The sequence below is a fragment of the Zingiber officinale genome, chromosome 10A (genome assembly GCF_018446385.1).
Source record: "Zingiber officinale cultivar Zhangliang chromosome 10A, Zo_v1.1, whole genome shotgun sequence".
In the NCBI taxonomy this organism is placed as follows: Eukaryota; Viridiplantae; Streptophyta; class Magnoliopsida; order Zingiberales; family Zingiberaceae; genus Zingiber; species Zingiber officinale.
This window is the reverse complement of record NC_056004.1, coordinates 21,297,982-21,319,531: the sequence shown is the minus strand read 5'-3', so window position 1 is coordinate 21,319,531 and position 21,550 is coordinate 21,297,982. Positions and strand designations below refer to the sequence as shown.

The window sequence follows — 21,550 nt, the reverse complement described above, 5'->3', positions numbered from 1 at the left end:
ATAAAAACTACAGAAAGTTTGTATCCCAGCGTCGTTCAAATTTCGGATGCGTCTCTCCGCAGTCCCTCCCGTTGAGGGCTACTAATGTAGTACATATATGAATCAGACTGAACTATTTTTCACCCATCATTTTTCACAATCAAATTGGCGGAAAGGAAAGATAGCAGCATAGATAGCAAAAGGTCAAGGTGCATATCCAAATCAGTGAGAGGAAAATAGATAGCAGCATAAGCTAGAAGCCTATAACCATGTAATAAAAAATATTTACACAGTGCAACGAAAACATCTGCAAAGCATTGTCAAAGTCTATTGTAATGTCCACATGAAGAAACAAATCTTGACTCGACAACAATGCGTGAAGAAATAGGTCTAAGAATTTAAAACTCAAGTAATAAATCAATTTTCATTCACGACGGAAAACTTATCTCAATACAGTACGGGTCTGAAGGAAGAAAGCAATAAAACTATATCACTCAAAGATTTCCTTTTTACAATCCGCAACGGGAAGCATAAACTGGAAACATCAACCAATGAGGATATGCTAAAACTTAATGCGGAAGATTGTTTTTCATTGGCTACAACTGATCACGCCTTCACAACTAGAGCAGATAAGTCTAAATAGTATGCTTGAACTGCATTAGAAGAATGAAAATCTTGCATCATGTCTAGAAGAAAATAAACAATACTGTTCAACCTTTATTTCTTCTTTTGAGCAATCCTGCCCCTGAGCTGCGGTTAAATTGGAGACTATGTGTCCAGTAATTTCATCTTTCAGAGAATGTGGTATTGCATTAAATCCGGCTGTGTTCCCATCTACTGGGCCACCATAGTGGAATAAAGAGAAGGGTGGATGTTCATTGTTTGACTTGGCACAATGTTCACCAATGCAGTTTTCTGCAGGAGATTTTGATGGCACTTGTCTATTTGAAAATGACCTCTCATGGCCTATCGGCTCAATAGGAGAGTGTGATTGTTGAAACCCACAGGACTGGTGATGATTCTTTTGTTCTTGAAAGGTTCCAACATCCGTTGTGTTAGCTGTTGGATACAAGAATTCTTTGTTTGCATCAAAAACAGATAAGGCTACAGGTTGCACAGGATTGTAATGAATAGCGAAATCAGATTGCCTGTTTGTCAATGGACAACATCCTAGATGATTTGGGAGCAAATAATGGTTTGCCTGAGGATATGTCATGAATCCATTACAAGCTTGTGGCCAAGGATTGATGTTCCAGGTATGGTAGCCCAAGGCTGGAGAGGGAACATATGGCAGATTCATACTATGGTTTGCTCCTGGCAATATGTGTTTAATTGGAGGTGCTATAACATATCCAGGTTGTCCATTATAGGATTCACTGGCTACAACTGATTTTTCAATGGGATGATCACATTCCAAACAGTTCTTAGATGGGCAACCTGCAACAGAGCTTGCTAAAGAATCATCTCCATTTGTCTTACCCTTGTTATCTGGAAATCCATCTAACAATCTTTGGAAAGAATCACTATTGGGTGTCGATGAATCTCTACCAGAAGATTGTTGGGAAGCATCTTCAGAATCTGAAGTTACTGATGACTCTGCATTTTGCCCACTTGAAGAGCTAGTGCTGCTATCTCCCTCACTAGGGCATGAAAAACAGTTATCTGAACTAGAAGAGCTCCTTACTGGATCAGAAGCAGTGATCTTGGCGGGGTTGAAACTGTCCTCTATATCATTCTTTGAATAATATTCTTTCTTTATTAAGAGACCAAGTTTATCATGACAATCAACATGAGTACCAGTATGAACGTTATCTAAATTATCCTGGCAAACATGAGCATCACAATTCATCATAGTAGCTAATTTTTCTGAACTGGTAGAATGGTCAGCTGAGCATACATCGCTAACCGATTCAAGTCTAATATGCTGCTGACAACGACTTTCACCTTGTCCAAAACCTGTTTCTGTGGGCAGTTGAGAATCAGTATGGTTTCTAGAACCCTTTTTCCGTGCATCCAGTGGCTCCCAAACCTGCTTCCTGGAAATCTCTTTGGCTGGAGAATTACTAACATGTTTCCCTTTTTGAAAGGAAAAATTCTCCGGTAAATAATAACCAATACCATATTTAGCATTCTGATAGGACAACCTGGGCATATGCACTGCATGTTCTGGTTTATCTGCGTCCCTAATCTACTCACTGAATCATGATACCCAGCTTTTTCACTGTAATCCTCCAGCTGATTACAGCTAGAAGATTGGTAGTCAAATCTATCTTGATCTCTCACCTTTTTAGCATTGCAGTTTCTATGATTATGCTTTGCAAACCCTTCTTTTGACATCCTGTGCAAACTATTTGTGCCTCTGGAGGAACACAAATGAATGCCAGCTTCATCTTGTTGATTGTTAATCTCTTTGCTCTTATAGCATCGGCGTCTATCATACCATTTGGATGCCAGATCTGAAATATAATCTTTTCTTGGTCTCGGTTTCCGTCTTGATAATTTTGAGTATTCAGATGCAGAAGTCTCATCATGAACATGGAATTTTTCATCAATGTCATATTGTTCGAAAGTTTCATGATTCAAACTGATGCCTGAGGACTTCTCAACCATATTCTCACAGGAATCAGGGTTTTGAATAATAGAATTATCACCTTGTTCACCAATAGAATCCCCAGAATGCAAAATGATAAATGATTCATCATGAGAACTGATAGATGATATACTTGAATCTCCAGGCAAAGAATCATGTGACTTATATTCAGTAAGCTTCGTTTCCCTCTCCCTAACTTTTTCTTTTAGCCTCTCTTTTCTTCTAAGTTTCTTTTCCCGTTCTTTAGTTTTTTTCCTCTCCTTGCGTTCCTCTTCTTCACGTTTCTCTTTCTCTTCTTCCTCAAGAAGTTTAGTCTGAGAAATAATCAATAGTTTCAAATATAAGAACCTGAGAAATCAGTCTTTAAGCCTTGCAATATTTGGTAACAGAAAAAAGATTTAAATTCTTAACTATCTAAGATCCAGAAACAATGAATTACCTGCTTTTCTAAAGTAATAACTTCTTTGCAAGCAACATGAAGGCACTCTTCAAGCATTTTTAGGGCAAGACAAACAAATATACAATGTGCATTTTGTCGTGCGGTACCTTCTCTGAATGCTTTTTCAACCTGGAAAAGTATTGTCATTTAGTTACAGGACGAAGCTTGAATATTGTTTGTAATTTAAAAACTACATATTTTACACTGCTTCTAATTCTTTCTTACAGGGCTACTTCAAGGTTGTGATTCATTGTGATTTTAATATGGATCTGATAAGGCAAGTATGATCAGCAATAAAATTCAAAATGAGAAAACTTTTTCAAAAGAAAAGAAAGAAAAAATTAAAATGAGGAACTCATTTCACAATCAATATTATAGCTGGGTGCCAGGTAGGCTTGTGCCAAATTTTATGCAGCACAGGTTTGTCCCAACAAATTGAGGTGTGGCAGATCATGTTAGGTATATTCTCATAATACCAGTATCATCTAGATATGAAGCTCGAGAGTTATCATAGTCATTATCAGCTATATATAAAATTGCAACTCAGGAAAACTACTGTAAACATCTGTAATAAGTTCCATTGTTAACAACTAAATTATAAGTGTGATTAATGCAACAAGTAAAAGATAAATGAACCCAGAGGCACCTGTTCTTTGAATATAACAGTTGCAGCATCTAGAAGAAACTCCCTAGCCAGTTCAGGACTCTTAGCATGCTTCTGTGATCGGGAACCATCTGTGTCAAGCTCATTTCCATCTTTCTCCATTGCATCATCATCCTGTTTTAGTAAATAAATTAAGCAAAAAATAATATAAATTGATTAAAACAATTTCATGAGCAATAGTCCAAATGATCTCTTCGATGATTACATCATCCTTGTAAAGCTCATAAACAACAATTTTCAATCACAAATACCTCTTCTTCATCAGCTTCCTCAGCATGTTCAAAGAAATTTCTAACGCTAACCCCTTCTGTGACTGTCACAAAACCATCACCTACTATCAGCCTGTGATGAACACAATCTCGTCCCTTAAGTGCATGAGCCTTTACAGAGAGTTCAGTGCAACGGCCGTCAAGTTTCCAAGCTCTAAGTGTGATATAGCAAGCATCAAAACTACCAAGATCAAGTCCAGTTACTTGGACCTTTACATTCAAGCCAACATCTTCAAAGCCTAAAATGTCAGTTTGTCCTTCTCCAGTGCCAATTGCCCATTCAAAATGGTGATAAGCTCCAATTGCATCAGGAAAAGCCTGCTGCCAGTCAGCTTGAACAGAATCTTCCATTACCTGAGAGGTGAATATATCAAGGTCATCTGTTAGCTTCCACTTTGAATAGCACTCTCCATAACAGATTTACTAGCTGTTTAAAAGTAGTTCCCAATAGCTGCTGCCTTGCCACTCAACATTTTCACATTAAAAAAAATGTTAAAAACAAATTAAGACACTAAATATTGCGATATTAACACAGATAACTCTAGCATAATCAAACCTGATAATGGAAAGCTGAATCTGCAACACAAAACCATCTAGTGCAACAAGGCTCTTTGTGCAGACGCTTCAACTCCTTTAACTCTTTGAATTCACGAATAACATTTCTTCTACAATCTCTGCAAAACCGCTTGCTGTCAAACCTGCAACATTCAAACTGAATTTTACAATCATTGCAAAATATAATACATGTAACCAACTCAAGTAGTCGGGACTCGCAGCTCATTGAAATATTAGTATATAGATATGAGAAACAACAATTTCTGTAAGTTAGGCACTTAGGTGACTAAATTTTGGAAAAATACAGAGGAAAATGATTCACTTTCAATCAAAACCTTGCCATATTTCCTGGATTCAATTGATTAACATGGTTCAGATATCATGACACCACAACTATTCATTACAATTGTTCAAATGTTAAATGGGCATGAAACTCATCTTTTTCAAGCACAACAAATGAAATGAGTATTATGTGAGGGATTAATGTGCAACTTATTCTAAGAGGGATCAGAATAATGTTTGCTATGCTCGAACGTTTGTTGTGTACTGTCATATATTGGCTAAGATTCTCCATGTACATTTCTTTTGTCATAGTCTATCAGCATCCTCAACTTAGATAATTAATTGTAATGATGAACTTTAATGCAGATGATATATATTCTGTCAAATATAGCAACTACATCTTCAAATCTAATTGCACTGCCAATCACACAGTCCCTGTTAAGAGCAGTCATTCTAGTGCCACATCTCCCTCTGATCTCTATTTGAGACAACACAACAAGCACCCTTAGCTGCTCTCAGTTCTCTCGATATCATACCTCAATTTGTTATTGTAGCATTTCCTCTTACTGTCCTAATTTGTTTTTTATGAGATTCCTTTTCTTTGTTATCCTATATGCCTTGTAGAAAATCAAGCATTTCCATTTCTTTATTAGATAATATCAGATAATTATTCTCACTAATTAGTCCTAACTACCAAGATGGAAAAACACTGGAATAAAACAACTAGTTTGTGAGATTCTAGAAAATCTGCTTGTTTATTCATCTGCAGGAAAAATTACAATGCGTGCAGTATAAGAATGCATAACTAATTGTGCCCTAAACGACTGTTTGTAAAGTATAAGAAAATTTACATTGCAATGTAAATAGTTGTCTTAAAATATAATAATACAGTATAAACTTGATGGTCACTCTAGAACAAACAACCACAACTGTTAAGCAACAATCTTTCCTTTTTCATTCCCAAAATTATTACATCTATCCTATATACATGTGTTTTTTGTTGACAGGACTTTTCTTAGTAGTGTAGATGGACAGTTATTTGAATCAACATCATGCCAATCAAAGAGGCAAAAATCTCCAGCTTAGAAACTTCTTTTTCTGATAAATACAACTATAAACACACACTTAGACACTAAATAAACAAACAGACTGCAAGTTTGATTTGAAAGTTCCGTCCTTTTTCTTTTAGTTCCTATGCATCTAAGATTTTGTGATAGAAGAGTAAAGAAAGATATTCCAATAGATTTTATATGATGTGGGATTCTTCATTCTTTGCTTTGTGTTAGTTAAAATACTTAAAATGTAAAGCCCATTTTTTTTAATATTAATACTAGAATATCACCTTTATACTCTAGAAGATGTTCCTATAGAACAAGTTGACACTATGCAAAAACAAAAAAAGCTTCACCTGTATATAAGTCTCTCAATAAAATCCTCCTCCTTCATCCGTAAGAGAGATAATCTGGTTTCCTCACCTAAAGCGGACCAGAAGTCCACAAGTGTATCACAAGAATGTCGAGCAGTATGCAAAGCACATGTCTCTCTTGATCCATGTCCTTTACCATAATTAGCAATCCCTTGGCTAATCCAACCCCTGCCTCCACCTCCACAAGCATCGGGATAAAGTAATTCACGTTCGTGTTCCCTAGCTTGAGCACTATCAAACGCCTACACAATTACAAAAACTTGAAGCGTAAAACTTCAAGAAAACAACAATCAAGAAAATAATAATTAAGAAAAATAATAATGCATCAAAAGACTTATATCTATATGGACAGGAAAGCATGAGGGAAAAAAGTGAGAACGAATATGAAGAGTATAAAATGAAAAGCATGAGCATTTGAAGTCCTTGAGATATGATAACAATAGCAAGAAAAACATACATTTTGCAGTGGCTTCAGTGACCTTGCCCCAACAAAGCAGTTAAGAACTGTGAGAGCACCATGCTTAGTTGTTGTCAGACCACCCCAAGGATGCAGCGATGGATCCTGTACCTCATCTATGTCACCATGGTTCTGGGATTGGCAATTCCCAGCTCTATCTGAAAGTTGAAAATCAGAACCTTCCTGTTGCATTGACTTCCCATAGTTTACAATTTGCGAGAAGCCTTCCAGAAGCAACCCATTGCATCTGGAACAGTAGAGGTTCCTCCTAGCTTGTTCAAATAAAGTCTGTTTATCGAGCCTCAGGAACTCCTTTCGAGCATGAAGGGATAGATCACTCCAGAACTAATTCATTTACATTGTCAACAAGATTAACATTTGCCATGTTAAATCATTTGCAAGATATAAATCAATGACTATAAAAATAAAATACGCAGACTGTGAAGAACAAATGAATTAAAATGTCATTCACGGATAGACATCCATATGAACAACATTTAAATTAAGAGATTTAACATTGTACCCTTTGCATCAATCAATAAAACAAAGAATTCTGGAACCCAATTCACTTGTCGAGAGCCAATACATGCAATACAAGAAATATCACTGACCTTTGATCTAAATTTATGATTCTCAGGTAAATATGGATTAAACAGGTCAAGATATGCTGCCAAACTAATAGCTAGGCCTCAAGAATCTGCGCCAACATTTCACAGATCCAAACGAAATTGCGAAAAACACATTATATGGAAAATATTGCCGTAAATTCTGGCTAAAATCCGATTGAAACAAAATGTTTCCACTATGAGTGAACTACCGGATCTACAACCAAACAAAAGGGCTAACCTCCAAGAAAGATCAAGAAAAACAAGAAAGAAAAATTGCAAATCAATAACTATGTAGAAAAAAACGAAAAGAAACCGAATCAAGAAACTAAACCAATCCATTCCTCCAATTTACCTTCTGCAGCTGATCAAATGAGATGCTATCGCGGTGCCTGGACCAGATGCCGTCCGATGACGCGGATCGGGCGGGCGACGATAATTCAGCGCATCTTGTTAAGAGTCCAGGCATCGTGTATCACCACACTCTCACTCTCCTTGGCAACAAATCCTCGCAGATCCGCCTGCGTTCGTGTTCGTCATCCACCGCGGCGTGGAGATCAACGACGGAGCGGGGTGGAGGACGGCGATCGATGAGACGTCGGATGGGGATCGGATTGGATTCTTACAGGCGCCGGGAGCGATCGTAATCGGGAGGAAGAGGACTCGGCGAGGGTGGGAGAAGGGGGTTACGAGGGGTCGAAATGGCACGGACGGCGCGGGGGAGTCTGTTGATGCGATCAGATCTCGTCCCTTCTTCTATTCCTCCTCATTACTGGTCTTTACGTTAAATAGGCAAGGCGTAAATCCATTCCGTAAGCAGTAAATCGCAGTGACGAGCTAGTGATATTTAATATATGTAAAGGGCTTCTCTAAAAAAACATACCAGAAATGAACTCCCACAGATTTCGACACGTCTATTGTGCCGCGAACTCGTGAAGGTGGATTTGATTATCCTTAAAATTCTCTGCTCATATTTTATAAAGTGGATTTAATTAAAAATTGTAAGGATATGATATTAAAATTGGGAAAATACGATATTTAATCTATTTAAAGGGGTGTTTGTGAAAAAAAACAAATGTGATGCCATCGTGTATTCATATCCATTTAATTAATTTAAATATATCTGCAAAGTATATTTAATAGCAAAAAAAATATGTCACATAGTAATTTAAGCATCAAATTTACCATTTATATTCAAAAAAATAATTATTGTATATAATTTTGATTAGTGGGCGTCTGAAATTCGACTAAATACTTGATATATTGATAATACGAGACATTTAATTTGATACCTAATGGCACCGGATTAAATAGGTAGATATTGTCATTTCATTTGGATAAATTTGCTATGGTAAAAATTACAAATTAAAAATAAAAAAAAAATGCAAAAGACCAATCAGAATATCGCCCCCAAACATATTAAAGGGCAAATGAATATTTATTCTTTCTATATTACTAAGAAAGAATATTAAAAATTAATTAATATTTTTTATTTAAATTATCAGAGATAATGGTACCATATGGTCCATAGCTCGATCGACTCAATTCTATCCACGATTTAGTCAGTATAGTCTTCAATCTGTCTTATTTGAAAAGTCAAGATAGTGTGATTCATGTATAAATTTAAATTAGAATAGTCAACTCATAGTCAAACTTAGTTTGGGCCAATTTGAGTTACATCTAGATTGAGCTGTCAAGGACACGACTATTACACAAGTAACTAATAGTCCAATGGGATATAACCGTTACACAAATCGTCAATGATCCCAAAAGATACAATTGTTATGTAGGCCAACGATAGTCACAAAGAATATAGCAATTTACAGCAAAATACTAGTTAAAGAAGATGAGATCTTCTAGGAGAGAGGAAAAAGATTCATCCTTTAAAGATCAAGATATCACTTCATCATTTATATAAGATAGTAGTCTTTTAGGGGAGAGGGAAGAGATTCATCCTTCAAAGATTAGGACACCACTTCACCATCTATATAAGTAGAGTAATGATATGCTCAAGGAAAAAAACTCAAAGAAAAGCTCAAGGATAGACACATAAAGTCATGACCCACTATTTCACTTTTTGTGGGACTCATCACTTTGTGTGTCTATCCTTGAGCTTTTCCTTGATTTTTTGTCCTTGAATATATCATTTTTGATATAAGTAATAGTGACCGTGTTAAGAAATACACAAGGAAATAATATTTTACTATTCTCTTTTTACTACCATCTTTCTTCTTCAATTTACTTTCTCCTAATCTAATTTGAGTATCGGATAGGTACATTAATATATACTTTAGCTTTCTTCTAATATCTTTTTAATCCTTTCAAAAGTTAGCGTTGAAGATCTTTGTTCTAATCTATACGATTATTTGATGCAGCAAAAAATAACCCGACAATAATTGTCCTAACAAGAATTGATTTAGCGAAAATCAACTTGACACATAACCGTTCTACTTAAAAAATTCAACCGTAAATACGTAATGGGATGCTCTTAGCTTCTAATCTTATACCATCATATCATATATTAAATAGGTAAATTCTTATATATTATAATTTATCAAAACTTATTTATTTTTTTAAAAAAATTATGTTAGATTTTTATTGGGATAATAATATTTTGTTTAAAAAATATATTATTTTATAAAAGAATAATTCATATAAAGAATGAGAGGCCACTCCTCGTTGCCCTGCTCCGAAGACCACTCTATCGTTTGTTTAACTGCTTCTATTTATTTCATTAATTTCAATGATGTAATTTACTCGCTAAACCTCTTCTGCAACAGTCTGAAAGTAGGAACTCGGTCTCGTCACGTGCGACGACGCTGAGCTCTTTGAGTACTCAGACAATTTATGACGTCAGTGCGTTCGCCACGTCGATTCATCCTTCGAATCGAAGGGAACGAATAGCCTGCCTCATGTCTGGACCGGTCCGTCCAATCTCCCCATGAGAAACGGGACAGTCCTTCGATCTGACGACTGACGTTTTCCTGCCATTCCGTACCCACATAATTGGACGGCTCTGATTCTGTCGCCACGGACCTTCACCCCACCTCCTTGCTTTTCCACCGTCCTCCGCACGTCTGCTGGGCTCCTGCTCCAATCGCGCCGTCAACTCTCGGCAAGTAAACGGCGACACGACACGCGCGACATCTGCCACCCTCATCACTTCATCGACAGCGTATCCAAAGCTCCATTACCAATCGTGGGCTTGACATTTAAATAATTTACCAATAATTTTCGCAGCGTGAGTGCGAGAGGGTAAGGGTATTATGGTCATTATGGATGTCGATTTGTACTTTTATTAAGTGAAAAGTCGATGTCTCCTGCCGTTAGTAGCCGTTTCTGTCGAGCCTCAACGCCGTTAAATGACCATACGTTACTGCTCCAACTCCCCGCATCGGCTGCTCTGCTCGCGGCCGCGCTCGCTCGCTCGCTCGCCCGCTGGATCGTCGCACCCCCTCTCCGAGGTGCATTGATGACGCCGGCCGGCGGCCTTGGACATTAACTTTCCGCGGGACCTTCCGTAGAGACGTAAGCGCAGATGTCGCCTGCAGCGGAGGAGGTGAGGGAGGTGGAGAGTTCGTGGGAGGTGGCGCTCCGAAGGTTGATACCTCCCGGAGCGCCGATCCCCGATGAGGAACATCTGGATTACTCCATCGCCATCGGGCATGATCTACCGCCGGATCCCCGCCGCGGTCACGAGGCGGAGATTTTGGACCTTCACGGTGCGTCTGGTTCTTCCGTCTTTGATGGATTCGGCCACTCCAACGTAGGAGGGACTCGGTTTAACCGCCGTAGGAGCAGCGACCCGCCACGGCGAACGCCTGCTGACAGGAATAGGTCTTCCTCCGTCGCTTGCGCGCCGGCGGAGCCTGTCGACAGTGCTTTGCATTCCGAACCTAGGACATCCTCGGCGCGTCGTGCTGGATCCTTCTCCGGCTCCCTGATTCATCCGCCATCCGGGGAGGTCGTGCTTGGAGGGGAGACGAGTTCGGAGGAGGACGTCGCCGGCAGCGCCAAAGCTGCATCTCCAGCTCCTTCGCCGGTGAAGGAGAGGAAAAAGGGCGTTTGTTGCCGATGTGGAAAAGGTAACATTTTGAAGGACAGGGAGGCTTGCTTGGTGTGCGACGCGAGGTACTGCAGCAACTGTGTTCTCAAGGCCATGGGATCGATGCCGGAGGGGAGGAAATGCGTAGGTTGCATTGGCCAGCCGATTGACGAATCTAAGAGATCGGGTCTGGGTAAGTGCTCAAAGATGTTGTCCAAGCTTTGTGGCCCGTTGGAGATCAGGCAGGTCATGAAGGCGGAAAGGGAATGCGCCGCGAACCAGGTCAGGCCCCAACAATTGGTTGTCAATGGAAGACCCTTGCGGCAGGAGGAGCTTGATGAGGTATTGGGGTGCTCGATGCCACCGCAGAAACTCAGACCTGGGAGATATTGGTATGACAAGGATTCAGGGTTCTGGGGGAAGGTAAAGTATTTGCCCCTTATCTTGCCTTGCTACTTTATCATTAATTTATTAGAAGCTGAAACTCGAGGACTCAAGATATTACAATCTCAAGGATTAATGAATTGTGCTATGGTTTAGATCATAGTATTTCATAGCCCAGCAACCCTTTTTACCCCAAAGGGTAAGTAGAGTAGAGGATAAAGCATTAGGCCAAATATATATCTTTTTAGTTATTCTTGTCATTTTTGAACTTCCTGGTTGTAGAATGTTGCTCAGTTTGATTACTTTCAGGTTCCATTTGTGCAACTTCTCTTTCTTTTTCCTGCTGTGCATCCATTAGAAAAATACAATTTTTGTTTCTATTTGGCAGGAAGGTGAGAAACCTGACAGGATTATTAGCTCGAAACTTAATGTAGGAGGTAAGTTGCAAGTAGATGCAAGCAATGGCAACACACAAGTGTATATAAATGGCCGAGAAATCACAAAATTGGAACTGAAAGTTCTTAAGGTAAGTGTTCTCTGCCCATGTGGTCATTGAAATACAAAAGTTTTGGCCACTTTTTTTTTCTTATCCTTTTTCATGTTAATACTGACTACTTTTATCTTGCTGTTATGCTTTAGGTTAATAAGTATTTCCATATGTTGCATGGAACTAGTTGTGTCTTCATGTGTTAGATACATGGATAGACAACTACGAAAATAATTAGGGAACCAAATTAAACAAAGACTGCAAAACATTTATGTGGCTAAGTATGATGTGAATCACAAATCTCTATCAACCTTACCAAGTGACCTCAACAAGCAGTTGTTAGGGTCTTAGGTATAAATACCTATAAAACTTGTTACTGCAAAACTCAGGGCCTACTTCAAAACACAAACAAGGATCACGTGCGTGTTAATAGTAAAATGTAATGATCTGAAAATCAAATTTCTATTGTTTTACTACTCTAATAATCAAATGTGTCTGCATGCTAGTACATGCCCAGTGTAGTTCCCTTGTAGCTGTAAGTATTTCTAAGTCCAAAATTGGCCAGTGTTGAAACAAAGTATATAACTGTGAGCATGCTATATACATAATATGCTTAATGGCTAAGTGAACAAATAAAACGAATTCTACATTAAGACCTAAACTAGCTCTCTCGATAACATTATGTTAGCTAGCTCAGTCGGTAGTAAGTGTGCGAAGTACAAGCGTTATGATAGTTGTACTCACATTTGATCGAATGTGGCATACCTCCGCATAATGTTGGAGAATAGTGGAAAACCCATAAGTCCAATGATATAAGACAAGTGTAATACTATCGAAGTGATATATATGCTTAAAGATGGTTGGAAAATAATGATGAATCTATGTTGGTAAAGATCAATGTTTAGCAAATGAGCAAGGGTGAAAAATGGCAAGCTCTAGAAGCCCAACTATGAGATTTAGAGTGGCTTATAGTGATTTTAGATGGGACTTTGGCTCATTTATATGCTAGTTGAGGCTTTGGCCAAGTGTACTGGTCATGACTTCAACCCATGTACTAGATGATACACTCTTGTTGTTGGGAGTTTTGTTGAATAGATAACTTGCTTTAAAAGATAATAAACTGTGATAACCTAAAGTTTATAATTGATAACTACGTAAAGTTAATTATGATTCATATTTATGTTTAGAGAAATCTAAATTCATGCACAACTATTATTGACCCACTTATCAAATTTGTGCTTATTCCCCCTCTTTATTATTTATTTGGCCTCTAGTTACAGAATGATTACTGAGTGGCATCATTGGTTTTGTTGTCTCCTTTGAGGCATGTTGTTTAATTAAGTTATTTTGCTCTAATATTACTGATCCTGTCCGAAAACGGGAAGGTGGCTAGCTGGGGATGTGGTTACTGCGCTGACTAGAAGTAGACCGCGCCCCGCTCTGCAAAACAAGCAATGTCAGTGTCGAGCCAGGGAAGGGGTCCTCGGCGTTGGCCCTCCGACGCTCAAGTCAGTCACCGAAATTGTAGAAGAAAGTGGAGCAACAGTAGCACAAGCTCAAACCGCACGCGTACCTCCGCTGGTGTATGGACCTCTTTTATATAAAGTCCTGGTGGGCGACGTGCACGCTCTTCGAGATATGAGCACATTCTCCAATGTGTCCTATAAAAGGACATGTCAGGACAGTGTCTCTAACAGCATACCTTAATAGGGTATGCATATCCTGACAAGACAGTAGAAGCTTTCGCCGTACGATCCACTTGTTAACCATGCCTCGTGTCAGCGACACTATCTCCCAAAAGGATATTGAGAGATACGACAATGGTCCCGTCGCTTGGCCGAGCGGGGTAGCCGCTCGGCCAGGACTCCTTCGCTCGGTCGGCTTCGGCTGCTCTTCCTTGTGGTGACTGGTAGCTTGTCCCCTCCCGATCGAACAAGAGCTCCGGTCTCCTTAGCGTTCTGCAGCACCGCACTGAGTGTCTGACGATCTTACCATATTGTTCCGAGCTAGACGAGTGGTCAGTTCGGACAAACCTCCTGTCGATCGGACATTGCTTGCCCCGACCGGCCTTTGTAGTTGACCTCCGTTCGGCCACCATAGGCGAGCTCTTTGATAGACGTTGACCACCTTGACTTTGACTTCCACCTTGGTAGCTGACCTGTACCGGGCGGCCCCCCTTTATCGCCGTATCAATTACTATAGACTATGCGTCAAGCGACGTTTGCCTCCGAATGAGTCTAGTCGGAAGGCATGCAACAACATTGATATCAAAGCAAAACTAATTCTAGACATTGTAAGGCATTAGAAAATTGTACATGCATGATGGTGTAGCCACGATTGGGCCTCAGCATGCCACCGATTAAGGAGGATTCTGGGCTATAAGTTTAGAATTCTAACTTAAGTAGTGAGCTTGGTAAACATAGACGGGTTAGCTATTATTAAGTTTTGCTTAAACATTTTGGATTGGTGGATGGATCTAACAAGTTAATGAAGCAATTCTCTCATTTAAGTGAGTTGTGACTTTTTGTATGCCACTACTTAATTGATTGGTTTAATGCAAAATATTTAGAGCTACATATGGTCATTACAATAACACTACATTAAAATTGCATAATAAGGTTAATAATTTTGAGGCTCATATGTTGACCAACAAGGCTCACCAATCTAAATGTCCACAACTTCCATACTTATATTGGCGTTCTATGTCATGTTTATGAAAATCAACCAGAAGAGGGTGATTCTAATTGATGTGCTATTTGGATTTGTTGATGAATTAGTGTAGGGTAGAGGGGCTAATGCACCATCACCAGCTAGAATTCCATGGAAGTCTAGGCATGCCTTTTGAGTTCTTAGCCTGAACTGAAATTTGTGTTGTCTTTTACTTCTCTTATTATGTACGACTAGAAGTTATATTCTTGTTTAGGATCTTTCTTGAATTTAGATGATCACCTTGATCACCTGTGTCTAGCAAGAGGCTATAGTATATAGTGTGCCTTGTTGAAAACCAACACCTAACTCAACCTCATTTGAGACGCTCACGCCATCGCCTCTAGTATGGACGCTTGTTGTTTTTCTGTTTGGAATAATTATTCTTCAGTTTTTTATTCCTTCTAGGTTGATGTTTAATTGCAACACTTCAACTCCATGCTTTGTTCTTTTTTTTTTTACTTTTCTATTGATGCTTAGGCTAAGCTATGTTATATGTGAATCTTATTGGATCTTTTTTTGACTTAAAATTTAGTTGGCAAATGTGCAATGCCCGCGAGATACTCATTTCTGGGTATATGATGATGGTTCTTATGAAGAAGAGGGTCAGAATAACATTAGGGGAAAGATTTGGGAAAAGGTACTACTTTATTCAATTTGTTGTTTTTTGTACTATTGCTTGCTATCTTTTCTCCAAATAGTTTTTATATGTAACTGTACCATGTAGGCATCAACTCGTCTCTTATGTTCATTGTTCAAATTGCCTACCCCTCCTGAGAACCCTCCTGGATCCAAGGAAGTTATATCTACTTATTCAATTAGATCGGTGCCAGAGTATCTGGAGCAAAAAAGACTGCAGAAACTTTTGTTACTTGGCTTAGAGGGTTCGGGGACCAGCACTATATTTAAACAGGTATTGTTACTTGTTACCCTATTCTAAAGTTCTATAGTATATGACCTATCCTAAGTGCAGTTAGAGCAGTTTTTAATGACTATTATAATCTGGCAGGAAGCATACCCATCCTTGAATAATAGTCATCTTGTTAAAATTCATTTGCTACTTTGCTATGTTCCTAAAGTGTCAAATGTTCTCTCATGCGCTAGTCACTATTCCAAAGGCTAGTAGCCACTCGTGATTTATCTCCTCCATGTTGGCCCTGGGACAGGTTGGCAGGGCGTTGGGGGCGAGCGTAATCTCCTTTTGCCACCATAAAGTGTCAAATGTTCCTTCCTAATAATATTGTTCTCTGTATGCAATTTCTTTTGATTTTCCATAGGTGCATATCCACCTTATGTATCAAACCTTCCTTATTAATATTGCTCTTTGTAGTTTCATTTCCTTCAAAAATACTTATACCTGATCATCCATGTAATTTTGTATTTGAATATACGCAATCATGTCCAAAAACAGAAGTTCTATTAACCATGGTCATTCATACAATTAGCTCGTGCAAGTGGAATGTCACAAACAAAGGAAAACAGTTTAAATGACTATTTGTGATTCTAACTATTGTTATGGCTAATTTAATCCATTTTTATATTCATCTTCCTTTGCATTCTGCTGAGACTTGGCAGACTTTTACTTCAATGGAGGATGGAGATACATTCTGCTTATTTCAATTGTGATATCTAATTTGCAGATATTAACCCTTATGTGAACTCATACCTAAAGTTTTTTCAGATTTTGATCATGAGGGGTTTTTTGCGTTGAAGAACACAATGTGTTAGTTCTTCTTTAATTAGTTAGAATTCTACTATTTTCTTATCAAGTAGTTAGCATTTACCTTTGTTTCATCGCCAAGGAATTAACCACTTTGCCTTACTGGATACATAACCTTATTTTCTTGTTTTTACTTGTTATGATAAAATCAAATGCTTTGAATTGTATCTGACGCAGATCCAAGAAATATCTTGGAAGTATTATTCCATGCTCATATCTAATCAAGGTTGGCAGGATGAAGATCCCACCTTGGAACATGAAGAGATTAATAGAATTTCAATCATAGGGATGGAGTGTAGGAATTTAATAAAAATATTTTAGAATTATATTTGACATTTATGATTTATCCTTTTTATTATTTACAATATATAGTAGTAGTTTGAATATTTTAACACTATCCTTCAGTATAGTGAAGTGTAAATTAAAGTATTTGTATACTAAATATACGAACAAATATCATTCTTAAAGGGTTCCATGTTACAAAGTAGCAATTTTTATAAGATGAATACAATAATTAAAGAGGATTATTCTACTTAAGTGTTAAAAATAATCTTATATAACTAAAAACTTAATCAAATGATTGACATAAGAGGTATTCTTGCTGAATATCAATCATTGAAATGCCTTGTTAAATGTAAATATCTTTTATTTAATCAAGGTTGTTGGCATTAATATTCTCGGTAAGAACAGTAAGTAGGCATATGATCAGATTTGAGGTTTGTAGGATCCTAACTCAATTTAAATTTGATCTGGATCATTTAGGTTACTTTAGCTATTAGGATCATAAGATCAGACGTCCAGTTTGCATTCTAGACTTTGATGTATCTAATAATGTTTCTTTTCCCAGGACATCTTATCGATCTGAAATTAACTTAAAGAACCAAAATATTGAACTTTGATGTCACATCCCATTCTTTCTCCATTTTGTGTCTGCATGTTTCTTACTATGGGACCTCCCTGTTTTCTTAAATTATGAAGGAACCTAAAGAAAAAAGTAAGTCTTTTTTTCCATATAAAAGACTTGCATAGATGGTAAATATCAAACGAATGAATTTTTCCTGATAATGAAGTTTTTCTTTTCTGGAATGAATATGCATCATAGATTTTGACTTGTTCATTTGCATCAGTATTTTGTGTCCTTTTAAGACGCTAATTCTCTTTGACTATATAAATTTTTTTATTGGTATAATAGGCAAAGTACTTATATGAGAACCAGTTCTCTTCTGAAGAAATAGAAAATATTAAGCTGATGATTCAAAGAAGCTTGTATAGATACCTTAGCACTTTGCTTGAAGGGCGTGAGCGCTTTGAGGATGAAGCTTTAGAGCGGAATAAATCTGAATCATCAAAGTCTACTATGCCTACAGATGGTTTAGGTAACATTTTCATCTGAATTTGGGGATAGCATTAGTGTTTGTGACTATTTCCTCATCTGCATATTTGTACTAGTATTCTTTAGACTGAGAACATTTTTACAATACTTTGATTCTCGTCATCCATAAATAAACTTGTGGAATGCTCATTATGTAATGAATACAGGTGGAGGCGGAAGTCAGAAACATAACCAAAATGCATATTCAATCAACCAAAGATTAAGACATTTTTCTGATTGGCTACTTCAGATAATGGCTATGGGAGATCTAGAGGCCTTTTTTCCTGCCGCAACTCGTGAATATGCATCAGTTGTGGAGGAGGCATGGAGACATCCTGCAATACAAGCAACTTATAAGAGAAAGAATGAGTTGCCTTTTCTTCCTGATGTTGCCAGCTACTTTCTAGATCGGGTTGAGTACTTAAGTTGACCTTGAGATAGTTTTATTCCTCGTTTTCAGATCTTAATTATTCCTATTTGCTAATTTTATAACATTTACTGAAAGCCTTTTCAGAATAAAAAATTGCATTTGTTTAATCTAGTGTTTTAATTCCTGATTTAATAGTTCTTGTGCCATTTTACAGGTTTTCATATTCAAACTGTTAGCTTAACAGGCTACATTTTCTAACACAGACAATCTATAGTGTAGTTCTTAATAAACTGATGTAAATAGACTAGAATTGGTGTGTCTGCAGTATCCACTGAAACCCAAAATAGCATAGGTGGTCTTGTGGTAAGCTGCCACAAGCCAGCATGTGCAATTCGAGTACCATTGGAGTCTGATACATGAGGCCAAGTAAATTTTCATTAACCATACACTTGCTAGTTTGTTAATATAGAAATTCTTGAGGTTTGCATTGTGGGGTGGGAGAGCCATGAGGAGTAAAAGGGGTGGAATTGAATGAAGCATGATCGATCAAATTTAATGATTTCCAAGATTGTTATTTGTTTATTGTCATATGGTTGTCATGATCAAGTCATATTTGTATATAGTTAATGCATCGTCAAATAGTAGTGCTGAATTACCCGCACATCTGGTGTACCTGAACATTAGCAGTCCTACAGATACTTGGTAGTGTCTCTGCCCTTGTCATTGGAAAGGGGATTATGCTCAAACCTTATCCTCGTTCTCTGTTTTCATGGAAATATTGAATGCTTTCAGCTTGTTTCTTCATTAAACATTCAACTGCAATATAAACCATATTTACTTTAGATACTTGCTCCTTCTTTATGATTATGAATAGTTTAAACTATCCAGACATGAGATTACAATTCCTAGTCACAGTTACTTGAGAACTTTGTCTGCTTGTGCAGGCTGTGGAAATATCTAGCAATGACTATGAACCCACAGAGAAAGACATTCTGTATTCTGAAGGAATTACCCAGTGCAATGGGCTTGCTTTCATTGAGTTTTCTTTAGATGAGCCATATGCCGAGAAGTTTGATTGCTCACATCCCCAAATAAAGTAAGTTATCTGATGTTAATAACCTTTTTCCTCCAAACAAGTTGTTGAATAACAGACAATAGCCCGGTTTGACCAGATCATTCTATTACTGATCTCTATCAGTAGCAATTTCATTCATAATGATCACTTGCATTTGTTTGCATGAACTGGGTGCTCATTGAATGAGATTCAAACTCTCTATTCCAGGTATCAGTTGATTCGTGTAAGTTCAAAAGGGTTAAACGAAGGCTGCAAGTTGCTCGAAATGTTCGAGGATGTGCGTGCCATCATCTTCTGCGTCTCTCTCAGTGACTATGATCAGATGTGGCCCCAAAGCTCGGGTGAATTATGCAATAAAATGATGGCAAGTAAACACCTCCTTGAGAGTATAGCAAGCCATTCTTCTTTCAGGGAGACGCCTTTTGTTCTTCTTCTGAACAAGTATGATGCCTTTGAGGCAAAGATCAACAAGGTGCCATTAACAGTGTGCGAGTGGTTCGCAGACTTCAGCCCTGTGAAGGCGCGAGATGCACACCAGTCACTTGCTAACCAGGCATACTACTACATAGCCGTGAAGTTTAAAGACCTCTTTGCCTCCATCAGCAATCGGAAGCTATTTGTCTTTCAGATGAAGGCTCGCGAACGAGCTACTGTTGATGGGGCATTCAAATACATACGAGAGGTCTTGAAGTGGGACGATGCAAAGGATGATAATATTTATGGTGACCTAGATGAGTCAATTTACAGTACAGATTTTAGCTCATCAGTGTATTTCAAATATGGATGATGATTCTGTTCAGGAATTAGTTCTGCTTCTTCTGTAGATAGTGAGCTATTCATTGTATTCAGATGCTTGAGTATCCTATGAAATTCTAATGTTCTTATTCTATAGTTGTGCAAGAAACAGGTGTTCTGCTGCAAATTTGACGTGGATTTTGCATACCATGCCACTATTTTTTCAATAGCTAGAGATATTAGCAGATTTTTTAATTATATATATATTTTAAAAGTAAATATATTAAAGGTAGCGTCTGGGTTTGGATTTAGGAGTGATAATTCGGATCGGATTTTGATTGGCAAGTTTAGGTTGATGGGATCTGAATCTGATCTGAAATTATCACAATCAAAATCCAAGTTGAATTCAACTTGATCTGAAATAATCTATTTATAAAAATATGTTCATCCTAATCTGAACTCAATTTGAAAAGATTAATTTTATAAAAATATATTTATTTTAATATGAATTCAATCATAATTCCATTCGAATCCGACTCAAAAATATTTATAAACGAATTCATAAATTATAATCGGATAATTTCAGATTAATTTAAACTCGACCTATTTATTAATCGTGCCCTATCGGAATCTAATAAAATTGATTTTCATATCGGTAAAAAAAAAAAAAATACCACCCCTAATGGGATCCGGATCGTCGGACCCGATCTTGAAGTTATTAGATTAAACATTCAAGTAAACAAAATTCTTTAATTAATTATATTCTTTAAATTACTTTTTTTTATTTCTTTAAATATCTTAATAATTCTTTTTTTTTTTCTCGTTTCTATGACATTACGCGTCCTATCCGCTCCTCCTTTCGTTGCCTCCGCTCTTCCTTCCGCCCTCTCCGCGGCCTCATCCTTCGGCTCTGCTCATATTAGATCTACATGTGGTGATCGAGATGCTCGGGAAGACTCTCTCGAATTTCCGAGAAAAGGAAAACAAAATTGTCCGTTTGAGAGAGGAGAACGACAGAATGTCTGAAAGATTGGCGTCAACAGAGGTCAACCGCTCCACCCTCTCCGCGGCCTCCGCTCCACCTTCCGCTCTCTCCGCTGCCTCCACTCCTCCTTCCGCCCTCTCTGCTTCCTCCGCTCCTCCATCCGGCGGCTCCGCGGATACATATGGGGTGACCGAGATAGTCGAAAAGCTTGTCTCGGATTTCCGAGAACAGGACAACAAAATTGCCCGTTTGAGAGAGGAGAACGACAGAATATCTGAAATATTGGCGTCTATCAAGAGGGAAGTCATCAGCCTCTACGACCGCCTGAGAGAGGAAAACGACTGGATTTCTGAAAGCCCGACATCTATCCAGACGGAGGCTAACCGCCTTCGTAAACTCACTGGG

At 38.0% G+C, this 21,550-nt stretch overlaps 2 protein-coding genes across 2 annotated transcripts; one reads left to right on the top strand and one right to left on the bottom strand.

Moving 5' to 3' along the window:
• Nucleotides 1-384: 384 nt before the first annotated feature.
• Nucleotides 385-8,030, bottom strand: LOC122026390. The gene is made up of 8 exons (XM_042585097.1): nt 7,622-8,030; nt 6,662-7,006; nt 6,187-6,446; nt 4,498-4,639; nt 3,924-4,295; nt 3,655-3,786; nt 3,009-3,137; nt 385-2,883 (listed from the first exon to the last, which is right to left on the bottom strand). The coding sequence occupies exons 1-8, from the start codon at nt 7,733-7,735 to the stop codon at nt 1,837-1,839; spliced, it is 2,541 nt and encodes an 846-aa protein (XP_042441031.1). The 5' UTR covers nt 7,736-8,030; the 3' UTR covers nt 385-1,836.
• A 2,604-nt stretch (nt 8,031-10,634) lies between these two features.
• LOC122026860 (extra-large guanine nucleotide-binding protein 3-like) lies at nt 10,635-20,312 on the top strand. Its single transcript, XM_042585577.1, has 8 exons — nt 10,635-11,734; nt 12,084-12,221; nt 15,424-15,528; nt 15,616-15,801; nt 17,801-17,984; nt 18,148-18,392; nt 19,295-19,446; nt 19,633-20,312. Exons 1-8 carry the CDS (start codon nt 10,805-10,807, stop codon nt 20,210-20,212), a joined length of 2,520 nt encoding a protein of 839 aa, XP_042441511.1. The 5' UTR covers nt 10,635-10,804; the 3' UTR covers nt 20,213-20,312.
• The last annotated feature ends 1,238 nt before the right edge of the window (nt 20,313-21,550 follow it).

Excerpts from the sequence above, each read along its gene's own strand:
- LOC122026390 (XM_042585097.1), bottom strand. The coding sequence starts at position 7,735 with ATGCCTGGACTCTTAACAAGATGCGCTGAATTATCGTCGCCCGCCCGA. Across the intron at positions 3,787-3,923 it reads AGGAAGCTGATGAAGAAGAG|GATGATGATGCAATGGAGAA; the intron begins GTATTTGTGATT and ends TTACTAAAACAG. Across the intron at positions 3,138-3,654 it reads CTGTTATATTCAAAGAACAG|GTTGAAAAAGCATTCAGAGA; the intron begins GTGCCTCTGGGT and ends ATACTTTTCCAG.
- LOC122026860 (XM_042585577.1), top strand. The coding sequence starts at position 10,805 with ATGTCGCCTGCAGCGGAGGAGGTGAGGGAGGTGGAGAGTTCGTGGGAG. Across the intron at positions 15,529-15,615 it reads GGGGAAAGATTTGGGAAAAG|GCATCAACTCGTCTCTTATG; the intron begins GTACTACTTTAT and ends TGTACCATGTAG. Across the intron at positions 18,393-19,294 it reads CCAGCTACTTTCTAGATCGG|GCTGTGGAAATATCTAGCAA; the intron begins GTTGAGTACTTA and ends CTGCTTGTGCAG.